The sequence below is a fragment of the Microtus ochrogaster genome, chromosome 18 (assembly GCF_000317375.1).
Source record: "Microtus ochrogaster isolate Prairie Vole_2 chromosome 18, MicOch1.0, whole genome shotgun sequence".
NCBI classification, from domain to species: Eukaryota; Metazoa; Chordata; class Mammalia; order Rodentia; family Cricetidae; genus Microtus; species Microtus ochrogaster.
The window spans coordinates 48,179,446-48,191,406 of NC_022020.1; the positions used below are offsets into that span (position 1 = coordinate 48,179,446).

The 11,961-nt window shown below is 40.1% G+C and overlaps 1 protein-coding gene across 4 annotated transcripts in view; it reads left to right on the forward strand.

Annotated features, from left to right (window-relative positions):
• The window catches only part of Htr4 (5-hydroxytryptamine receptor 4), a 172,106-nt gene that overhangs the window by 71,959 nt on the left and 88,186 nt on the right, over window positions 1-11,961 (forward strand). For all 4 annotated transcript variants that reach the window (XM_026783582.1, XM_026783579.1, XM_026783580.1 and 1 more), the window contains exons 3-4: window positions 8,921-9,046; window positions 10,251-10,451. In XM_026783582.1, coding sequence (XP_026639383.1) covers window positions 8,921-9,046; window positions 10,251-10,451 — 327 coding nt within the window. The remainder of the gene's footprint in view (window positions 1-8,920; window positions 9,047-10,250; window positions 10,452-11,961) is intronic.

Consider the following 11,961-nt stretch of genomic DNA (forward strand, 5'->3'; position numbering starts at 1 on the left):
GTGTGTGTGTGTGTTAATGCTAGTACCATGCAAAGTAACTTGAAATGGTGATACTGCCCACAGGTTTTTGCTGTTGTTGTTCAGGGTTGGTGTGGGCTATTTTAGATCTTTGGAGTTTCTATATGAAATTTAAGATTATTTTTAAATTTTCTGTGAGGAATTGTGTTTGAATTTTGATAAGGATTGCACTGAATCTGTAGATTGTTTTGAATAAGATGGATATTTCCCCAATATTGATCATAACAATCCATGAGCATGTGGCACCTTTCCAAATCTTCTGACAAGTTATATACATCAGGAAATTCATACATTTCTTTCAGATTTTTCAATTTAGTAGGATGTATGTCTTTAAAATATGTTCTAAAGAGCTTATGAAAGTTATTAGAATGATACAATACCTCTTTTCATCTATAATTTATTAATTTGGGTCTTCTCTTCCTTGTTGGTGATCAGTAATTATTGATTCCTGCTATTGTGTTGTATTTGTGTAGAAGTTTCTCCCTTTTGATTTATTGTTCTGGGATTATTTACTTGTGACTTCTTGGGTGTAGTTAGCCTCTTCATACTGAAGTTTTCCTTCTAGTGCTTTCTATAGAGCTGACTTGATAGATTGCTTAAATTTGGTTTTATTATAGACTGTTTTTCTTTATCAATTGTGAGTGATAGTTTTGCTGGGAATAGTGATCTAGGCTGACATCTGGGGTTTCTTAATGAACTCTTAGAATTTGTGGCTGTGTGGGTCCATGGGTGTTTTTGCTGGTGACATAAAGGAGCAGATATAGGCTAAAAGGAAAGACTGAGATGGACAGTGAGAAAGAGCTAAGCATAACCTTGTCGGAACCTGGTGCTAGCCCAGAACATAGATTATTTATCTTGACCAGACACCAACATAAACTCTCTCTCTTGACTGGCATGGAGATGCAGGAATAAAGACACATCTCGCTTGGCTTTATCAGGAGGGAGATTTTCAGTGGTCCCTCATGAAGTCCTGAGTTCACATCCTGAAGAATTCCTCTCGTTTATTCCCAAAACAGCTTTTATATAAACATATAAACTGAGTGTGAAAATACACCAGACCTGTCTCCTAGGTAACCAGGTGAATAGATAGCGTTTTGTCACATCCACATCTACCTGTCAGCTATGTATGCTAGCTGTCACGTAGGCTTGAATCAGCATCTCTATAAGGCATTCTCCAAATTACAAAGGAAGGAGCAACAACATCCTGATCTTTTGTTAGGGCAGTGACAGTCTGTCTGCAGGGCTATATGACCACCTTAGGTGGGGCTTATGGCTTCAGAGCCTGGCTGCCACACCATATAGAAATACGGGCCTACATAACCTAGGACAGCATCAAGAGGCGGAATCTCCAGGGAATAGATATGGGTTGGGAGGAGAAGCTCCTAAAGAATTAAGAATAAGTCTGGAGAAACCAGAGTAAAGGAGCTACAGGGCAGTGAGTATGTACCAAAAAGTGATCTTATATTTGTCTGGCTAGGTTTGTTTTTTCCTATTTGTCTTTTAAATAACTAACTCTTAGTTTCTCTATATTGCTTTATATTTTCATTTCATTAAGTCCTGTCTACCCATTATTTCCTTCTATGTGTTGATTGAAGATTTGGTTTGCTTTATTTTTATTGCTTTGTTTTGTTTTTCAAGGCCTAAGGTACATCATTAAGTTATTTATTTGAGATTAAGCAGGTGAGAAACTGGAAAACATCAAAGACTACAAAATGACAGGAACTAATGCACACCTTTCAATACTAATTCCAAATATTAATGATCTTAGTTTCCCAGACATAAAACACAGCCTAGCAGCTTTGATTTAAAATCAGGTTCTTGATATTTATTGCCTCCAGGAAATGTATCTTGCTACCAAAGCCAGACTCTGTGTGTGGTTTATTGGTATCAGTTGCCTTGTGTATATATTTATCTTTCTTTTTGTCTGAAGGAGTCCTTTTCTGTAAAGCTGATTTAATTACTTCTTTAGCGTGTTTTTATTGTGGAGAGTGCTGACAATTTTTTTGACTATTGTTGTTTTTGTTGACAGTTGTTATCCCAGAAGTTGAAATGTAATATTCACTTCTAAAGTTTGAAGATTCAGCTGTTATTCTGATGGGCCTGCCTTTATATATGATTTGTTTCTCACTTACAGCTTTTAGTATGTTCTCTTTGCTCTGTAGATTTATTTTTTTTTATTATAAACTGACATGATGTTTTGTTCATTTGGTGTTCTAAATATCTTGTCCTTGTATTCTCATATGATTTTCTAGATTTGAAAATTACACTATGATCTTGTTAAAAATAATTTTATGACTTAAAAATTAAATTTTAGTTTTCTATGCCCAATATTCATAGATGGAGTCTTTTTTTGTCCATAGATCTTGAATATTCTATCCATACCTTATCAATTTGTCTTTGTCATTCTTTGAATGTTTCAATCCTATCACCTTGTCTATAAACCCTGATATTATTTTTCCATTGTATCAGTGAAACTTTCTATGGAGCTAGTTCTGTATTTGGTTTATTGAAATTTTCTTCTCTAGTATTTTGGATTTTGTCCCCAGTGTTTCTATGTTTTTATCTAAGTCTGTATTGACTTTCTTATTTGACCCAGCTTTTGTTTCCTACTAATGTATTTAGGAGTGTATTTCCTTTGTGATTTCTTTAAATACACTCATAAACATGCCTTTCAATTCTTTCTGTGAGGTTTCATCTAATTCATTCTCAGTGGAGAATATTACTGTGTGATTAATAATTTTGGGAGAAGTCATGTTGCCTAAAATTTTCATGTTTCTTAAGTTTTTGCAGTGAGACTTGGATATATAGGGTTAAATTACTAATTGGGTCTTTTATAAAAATCACCCTTGTTCTTCCTCTTTTAATTTAAAAAATCTTGTATTCATTTATTTTGTGTTGTTGAGAGAGGTGTATGTGCTTGCCAGGGCACACATATGGAAATCAGTAGACTGTTTGTGGAAGTCAGTTCTTTCCCATGAGGGTACTAAGGGTCTGAGATATTACTCAGATTTTCAGGCTTGGCAGAAAGTGCCTACCCATGGAGTCATTTTGCCAACCCATCCTTATTCTTTTAGTTTTCAACATCAAAGAGAGACTAAGTTTTAGGGGGTTGATTTTCCTTTTTTTCTCTGTTAGAATATGTCTTGGGGCATAAGGTTCAGTACCCAGAAGTCTCCTGAAAAGAGAACACTCTCTGAAAAAGCCATCACTATTGAAGTATAGGCCCACGATGAGCATACAACAATGGTCAGAAAACACACAGTCACAGGAATACTGAGAGTATGGTGTGTGCTTGTGTATTTGTTAATGTGGGTATCAGTGGAAAGGAAAGCAGTGGAGGAAGATGTGACTGTTATTGGGTTGATGGAGGGAAAAGTAAATAGAAAGGTGGGGCAGTGGGGACAATGGTCAGAGATGAGACACTTTTGTCTAATGCTAGATGAAAAGATGGGTAAAGAAAAGCAATAAGATATTCTAAGAGAGTCCTGGGTCTCTGCAGGCTGATACATTGAAACCCTGGAAATAATGCTGTCCTGTGTGTGTGTCTGTTTTTTTAAAAGAAAATCGTTTCAATAGAATATGTGGGAAGAAATAGAGAAAACTAGAGGACAATAACACTGGGGTATAATTGAGACTGGCTCAGAAAAGATAACTGAGTAATTCTTTTATATACTTACAAATGGACCATCACAATAAAACTATGTTGAAAAGAGAACTTCATCATTGGACCGCAATCTCTGTCTGAGGAAAGGCCTACCATTGCTCATGTTAGCATCGCCATATACAGGGGAAACATCTCTGAAAAGATACAGTGTGAATTCACAGAGGATTCCAGGCCACTCAAATGCTCCTATGCAGCTCTTTCTGTACCCATCCCCACCTCACAATCTTGGTGCACTCACACAAGGATAAGTGTGGTACCCACACTAACACAGGATACTCCCAAGAAACTTTCCTTTTGTTCTTCCTTATATGATGCCACATTTATCTGGTGCTCTGAAGTTGTTTCGGACTTTCTCAGTATCTTCAGCTGCTACCTTCTCTACAGTATGTTGAAGTCAAGACTCTGATCCACTTCTTGGATGTTTACATTTTTCCCCAAGACAAATATCATGTGTATTTCCTGCCTGAATAACCCTTCTCAATTGTAGATATACGTACCTAGCTGTCTATTTAAGATGCATACTCGAAGCTTTTACAGGTATTTCACATCTTATTGTTCCATTGAATAAAATTATAACATGTATCTATGTATGCAAATGAGAAATTAGATTCACTTTTGCTTCTTACCACCACCCATGCTATTACTCTTTGAATAATGGATATTAAATAACATATAGGCAAATGCTGCCCCTTTTGTGGTAAGCACTGTCTTCTTTGCACCTATAAATTTTTAAGCATTTTTATGATTGAGATTATAATATAATTACAGCATTTCTTCCTTCCCTTTCCTTGCTCCAAAACTTCCTTTATACCCTCCCATTCTCTTTCAAATGCATGGCCTCTTCTTTCATTAATTGTTATTTTGTGCAAACATATATACGTACACATATATACATATAATCCTAAACATAATCTTCTCAGTTCATATAATGTTGTTTGTATTATGCTTTTGGGGCTGACCATTTTGGCACTGGACAAGCAGTTGGTGTGCTCTTCTGTGGGGAGGACCACCTCTCCTGCCTCCTCGTAGCTCTCATTCTGCCAACATCAGCATCTCAGCAGGGAGGAACAGCCCTAAGAGGCTGCTTCTCATTACTTTTGTGAACTCATGTCAGGTGCTTTCCTCCCCGAGAGAGAACACAGAAAGGAGTTCCTGTCTCAAGGCATTTCCTCTTGAGCTTTACTCTGTTTCCTCGATGTCTGGGTCCTCTCCAAAGGTCACCTGGATATCATCTGCAGTGTTCCTGGACTACCTAACATTTCCCTCTCATTTAATCGCTCTGTATCACACCTTCGTGCTTATGCCCTTTAGACTGTTATAATCCAGGTCTAATTCAGAAGATCGGAGAGGTGAATTATAAAGATCTGAATCCATTCCACAACATCTGCAGTAGAATTGCCAGGCAGAGTAGCGTTGTCACTGAAATCCCAACATGGGTGAAGCAGACACAAGAGGACACCTGGGCTTAGTAGCACACTAGTATAGCCGAATTGATAAGCCCCAGGTTTAGTGAAAGACCCTGTTTCAATGCACAAGGTGGAGCGGTGACTGAGGAAGATATCTGAGGTCAGCCTCCAGCTTCTGTGTGCGTGCACAACCACATGCACCTCATCCTCCCTGCACAAAATAAAAGAAGGTGTGCTTCAGGAAGAACCCCAGTGGCACAGAGGGCGAGCAAGCTAGAATCCCATGCTTCACCTGAGATGCTCCACACCGGAATCTGTAACTGGAAAGAATACTCAGTGAATCACCAAGATGAAAGCAAGAGAACTACTTTGAAGCTCCGACCACACCTGCATTTGTTCTTTGGCTGTCCCCGTCTACCTCTCTGCTTCCACCACAGTGGGCTTTATCTGTGCCCAGCACAGCACTCGGCATATAGTTGCCTCTCAATGTGTATTTGATGGGTGTTGAGACATCTGCTCAAACTTCTATAAAGCTAACCCATAAAGAAACTGAGGCTCAAAGAAAATAAGTGAGTGTTGTAAAGTCACGTAGCTTATTATTAATAAAGCCAGGATAGAATCGAGCATGTTTGTAGCATGATGTGCACCTTATCCTATTGTGTGTATAGGCTTCTGAAATTTATAACAATTGTTATCAGCGCTGTCCTTTGATATTGGCTTTATATAAACTAACTTAACATAGAATATCCAGGTTTAGTCTTTCCTTTTTCTTTGACTAAGAACAGAGAAAATGTTACACACAGCCTACAATTTTGTAGAATCTCTTTATTAATGGGTCAAAAGATCTCTGAAAAAATGTAAGAAAAATCTCTCACAGGAAGAGCTGTCAAAGAACCCATTTAGTGTAGATGGCAGCTTTGTGGTGAGAACTGTCTAATTGCTCTTGCCAGTCTTCCTGGAGGGTGTCAGAGGCCACCCAGGGAACTAACATAGGTTTTGAAAAAGTGGCTCCTGATTTATTTTAATTGTTGCAACTGGCATTTATACTTACTTTTGCCTAATTATAAAAGTTCTCTCTGTGGATACATTGTGCTTATCACTCACAATTTAATGGCTAACATCTTCCAACTGCTAATTGGCGCGCAACAGATGAACCACGACCTTGAACCTCTGACCCACATTCTTTAAATACAGATTCTTTGCAGCCAGAGGTGCTAGTTACAGACACTCTGAACATGTTTGTTTTCTTTTCATAAAAGGAAAAAATCAACTCAAGGAAAGTGGTTCTGATGGGGAAGGTGAGTTATGCAGAGAATCTACCTGCTAAGGGTATATTCGTATCAACCCTTGTAGGTAAGAAAGGGACCTAAATTACTCAGCCCAGCTGGCCACTAGCACAGAAGTCTTGTGTACTAACATCCTGATGCATACTCATCTGTATATTTTTTATTATAATAAATCACAAATAGACCTTTTTACTGGTAATGTACTTCATAATGATTATAATTGCACACTTCAGTAATAAGTACGTGCATAATGGTGTTTAACTATTATCATCAATACTGTTTCCAGAACTTCCCCTGTAATCCGAAGGATCACTCTGTACCTATTAAGTAATAATTTCCCACTCCCCGTACCCCAAAACTTAGGGAGTCATTATTCCACTCTCTTTCCTTGTGAATATATCTATTTTTTGAGTCTAATGGAGGCAGAATCGTGGATTTGTCCGTTCATTCTTTTCGTGCATTTCACCTAGTGTGATGTCTTTAAGGTACATCGACTTACAAAATAATCTTAAAAGTTATTTCAGGTAGTCAACACCTTGAAGATGAGAAATGTGTGTTGGCTACTGGACATGGCCTTAGGGTTGATCAGACAAGAATGACAAAAAGCAGCCAAACGCTGAAATTACATTTTATAAAGAATAGGTATTAATGCTGGAGAGATGGCACAGTGGATCAGAGCACAGTTGCTATTCCAGAGGACCCAGGTTTGATTCCCAGCACCTACACAATAGCTCATAAATCATTGGTAACTTCAGTTCCAGAGGATTTGACACTCTCTTTTGACCTCTGTGGGCCCACATGTGATGCATAAATATACACATGCAGGCAAAACACTCATACACATAAACTAAGTTTTTTTAATTATAGAGAAGGATGAGCATACAATACCAAGCCCTGAGGAGGAAGATGATTCAGAGGTTCTCTGAGTCTTTGAGTTAGAGCCTGAAAAGAGCACACAGAAAACAAACCATTATCACCTTCTTTATTAGGCTCTTTATCTCAATCACTATGGCTTAAGTTAAAATTAGGTTTTGGTGAGCAAATCACTGTGTTTTTATTGGATTAGATCTTCCCTCTCCAGTGTTTGAAGGCTGGAGCTTAACTATAGAAGGGTGATTTAGGTAAACAATCCCTTTTTGTGTGAACTCTAGCCCTAAGCATTTCAGTCAATGTAAGGAAAGACAGAGTGAAGGGTCTTCCACAGTCTCCCACTGGCTAAGGATCATTTCTTATCCCCAGTGGCATGCTTTCTTCTGGATATGCCGACAGGAAGAAGTTGTGAACAGGGTCGAATTTGGAACTGAGCCAACTCTGGATATTAGGGGTCAATGCTCATTTTAATTTTTCAGTCAAAGAAGTGCGGTGTAGACAGGAGATTCTTGGTTTTGGGGACCTTGTGTTCTGTGTGTTGTGTTGAAGTGAAAAATGTTCTCTCACAAACCAGACACTCCACTATCCCAACAACTTTGACTTTCTTCCTTCAGTTTCTGTGCTGACACGGACAGTTCATGTCCAGAAGTTTAAAACCATTTTCAAACTTTTTTTGTTTGTTTTGTTTTTTGAGAAAGTATTTCTCTCTGTAGATTTGACTGTCCTGGAATTCATTATGTATACCAAACTGGCCTTGAAGTCACTGAGATCCACCTGCCTCTTCCTCCTGAGTGCTGGCATTAAAGCTCAAGCTTCTTAAAAAGAGCTTCTTGTGACATTAGGAACATGATTGTTTCTTACAGTTTCTGAGCAACCAGAAAATATTTTGCTTTCATTGAGAAGAAGCACTCACTTCAAGTTAATAAAACAAAATGCTGAGCTTATGCTTGTAGGAGAGAATTTGCAGAGTCTAATCAGGTGCTGAAATTGGCAAGAACACGAATTTGAAGTATCAACATGACATAAGGTGACAGAAAAACAACACAGTCATGAAGTAGACGATGAGATTGAGCTTCTTGTCTCATACACTTCCCAGAACCCGAGGTCATTTGTGAATTATCACAAGAACACCTTTCAAGCATGGCTGTCCCTTCCCAGACAGCCCACCTATACAGCACAGCTTTAACTCAAGCCATACTGAAACTCAGAAAAGAGTAGCCCTTGCACTCATGCAGCCCTTGGTTTCAGTTCCTACCATTCATTGATCAACCGTCATCTCCTCCATCTGATCAGTGAGAATGATGCATTGAACACACACCAGTGAGTAAAACAACTGGGGTCCTTGTGTTATGGTGCCTGCACTGTAGATGAGACAGGTGTGCAAAACAAATCGACCAAGTGAACACCTGAGTATTATACAAGGTGAATCTCTGAAGGGAAGAATGAAACAAAATAGCACCATGCAGTCAAGGCTAGAGATTCCCCTCCTCAGACCTCTGCTCATATTCTCCAGGCATCCAGGAAAGCCCAACGAGACTCTGGCAAGTTTAGCTGTTACTACTGCTGATTGATGGTGAAGTGAACTTCCTGGAGATTGAACGGAAGCAAATGAATTCCTTTCCGGTGTCACTGAGGCTCCCTTACATATTTGTGTTTTGTTTTCACATGTCCTCCAGCTCCAATGAGGGTTTCAGGTCCGTGGAGAAGGTCGTGCTGCTAACATTCCTCTCGGTGGTTATCCTGATGGCCATCCTGGGCAACCTGCTGGTGATGGTGGCTGTGTGCAGGGACAGGCAGCTCAGGTGAGCACTACAAGGGAACCTCGGCAGAAACACGGGGGTCAGAGGGATCACCCTGGAAAATTGGCTCTGAACAATTTCCATTTTAACTGGTCATGTTCATGAGAACAGGTTTTGAAAGACAGAAAAGGGATCATACATAATCCTACAACCCCAACACTAACATAACCACAGGAGCACCCTGAGCTAATTCCATCATGTCTGTTTATCTATGCTGTGTTGCATTTGTTTAAATAGCTGTGGTAATATATATATATATGAATACACCCTTCTGCTACCAATGATTCAGGGCAGAGTAAGAATAAACATTGTATCTATCACATTTTGTCCATTATCAGTGTCAACTGTGATTACATTTATAATCACCTGAGATATTTTTCAAAATACTACTGTATGATATTGGTATGTCCTGTGCAATATTGTGGAAATATTTATGTTTAAAAAAAGTAATTCAGTGTTAAAAGTCAAACGGCCATCCTGTATCTTATGTAGCAATCTTCAGTGGAGGAAGATGTTATCCACAAGACTTTTTGTCTAACTGGTCCTAAGTTGAACCCTGGGCACTGACATTTGCTAAAATCCACCAAATATTTCTAGTGTGTGGCCTGGTATAAGGACCATTGGGCCGTGAAGGAAGAGATGAGCTAAAGGTAGCTCCTTTCTAAGCAGGACCTGCCCTGAACCAGTGAAGAGGGGGAGAAAGGGCAATGCAGACTTTTGGCTAGGGTCACACACGAAGGGGGTACACAAGAGGGCACCCTAGTAGCTGCAAGTAGTACACTTGACACTGTCTGTAAGAGCAGCATCTTGAGAGGGCTCTGTGGGAGCGCCTCAGCCAGGACTAGAGCCAGGGTGGACAGTGACTGGGAGAGTGGGTGGGGAAGAGTGCGATTGTGTGGGGCCTCAGAACCCTTCTCAATACACTGGTGGCCTCTGGTGAGGCCAGAAAAGAGAGGGAAAGGTATCTTTGGGCTTGAAATGGGTCTGGAGAAGTCAGAAGAGGCAGAACCACAGCGTTTCTTTTTGGCCGTGGTGCAGAAGGGAAAACTGAGTCTTGGGTATTATGTTTAATGTGTGACTTTTCTTTCCTTGTCTACCTCCCTTCTTTCCTTCCTTCCACTTCCTCCAACTCCTCTCTTGCTCTTTCTTCCCACTGTTTTCTCCAAATCCTTCCCCTGCCACCTTGCTCATACTTTTTCACTCACAGGAAAATAAAAACCAATTATTTCATTGTGTCTCTTGCCTTTGCCGATCTGCTGGTGTCGGTGCTGGTCATGCCTTTTGGTGCCATTGAGCTGGTCCAAGACGTCTGGATTTATGGGGAGATGTTTTGCCTGGTCCGGACCTCTCTGGATGTCCTGCTCACCACAGCATCGATTTTTCACCTATGCTGCATTGCACTGGATAGGTAAGAGCTGAACAATATGCAGAATGGAACCCAGTTGACACCAGTGACCTAGCAGATACTAGCCAGTGTCTTTCCTTCCTAACCCATCTCATGAAATTAGTTCCAGAGTCAGAGGTGGAAGGTCGGCGATCCTTGCACCAGGGCAGTCCTCGTGGAGGACTTCTTCCCAGTCAGGCACTCTTAGGGATGCTGAAGATCCATAAGTTGCACAGTCTGGCAATTGCTTGTAGATAGGTATCCTTATCTACATTTACTTCTAGCTTTATATTATTGACAGGAATGAAATGCAAAGGGAGATAGGTAGTAAGATTTAAGTGTCTCTGCCCAGGAGGGTATGGGCCAGTTCAGAGTGACGTCACCGTGTTTGAGCATGACTGTCTCCTAAAATATGCCACATGATAACTAAAGTCTAGGAAAGTGCCTGTGATCATGGGGATTTTTTTCCCTAGAAAGTGAAAGTTGATAATAAAATTTCTAGTAATTACTGTTTTAGAAATTCAGCTTATCATATCTATCCCAATGTTAACTGGGCTGTTATTGTTCCTTTGTTTTGTTCTGTTTTTTGTTGGTTTGTTTGTTTATACTTTAGGTTGCCTAATAATTCCAACCTTTGCCCCATTTTTTGGGAGTGTATGGTTATCAGCTCTTTCCATTCTCCAATTTCTATTCATTCTCATGGACTAACAGCTGAAAGAATATTCTTTAGAAGTCAGACAACTCTGAGAATGTATGTGGCTTAGGGGTGAGAACAAAAGAAAATGTGAGTCAGAAGTTTCATGAGCTTAGATTGTCAGGGACAGCATCTCACTTTCTCTCCAGATGCCCTGAGACCTGTTTCCCTGGCTTGGGAAAGATGCGTTTCTTAAGTCAAGAACTTAGAAAAATAGTCCGCAAAAGTTAGATAATGTTATATGTCTAAAATATTCATCTTTAAAGAGTAAAGTAATGGCTTCTTAGAAAATTACTCATTGAGGGCAGGTACTTAAGAGCTGCAATGTGCTGTGGTAACAACAGCTTCACCCCTTCCCTATGAGAGATTGGAAGGAAGGCAGGTGTGACAGCGACAGCCTCCTCCGTCTCTTCCTCCTCCCCCTCTTTTTTTTTGTTTGTTTGTTTTTCAAGACAGGGTTTTTCTGTGTAACAGCCCTGTCTGTCCTGGAACTTGCTGTATAGACCAGGCTGGCCTTGAACTCACAGAGATCCACCTGCCTCTACCTCCCAAGTGCTGGGATTTAAGGCGTGCACCACCACCGCCTGCCTGGCAAGCCTGCTCTGTTTAAATCACTTTCTTTGTTCTTCTGACAAGAGCACAAAGTCAAATTGCCTAGGCTCTGTGCAGGTATAATGAGATTCCACTGCATAGATAGGTGCCAACAGCAAGACCCACCATAAGTCCTAATTAGAAATTTCTGTGTGAGGCAGGTGGATCTCTGTGAGTTCGAGACCAGCCTGGTCTACAGAGCTAGTGCCAGGACAGGCTCCAAAGCCACAGAGAAACCCTGTCTCGAAA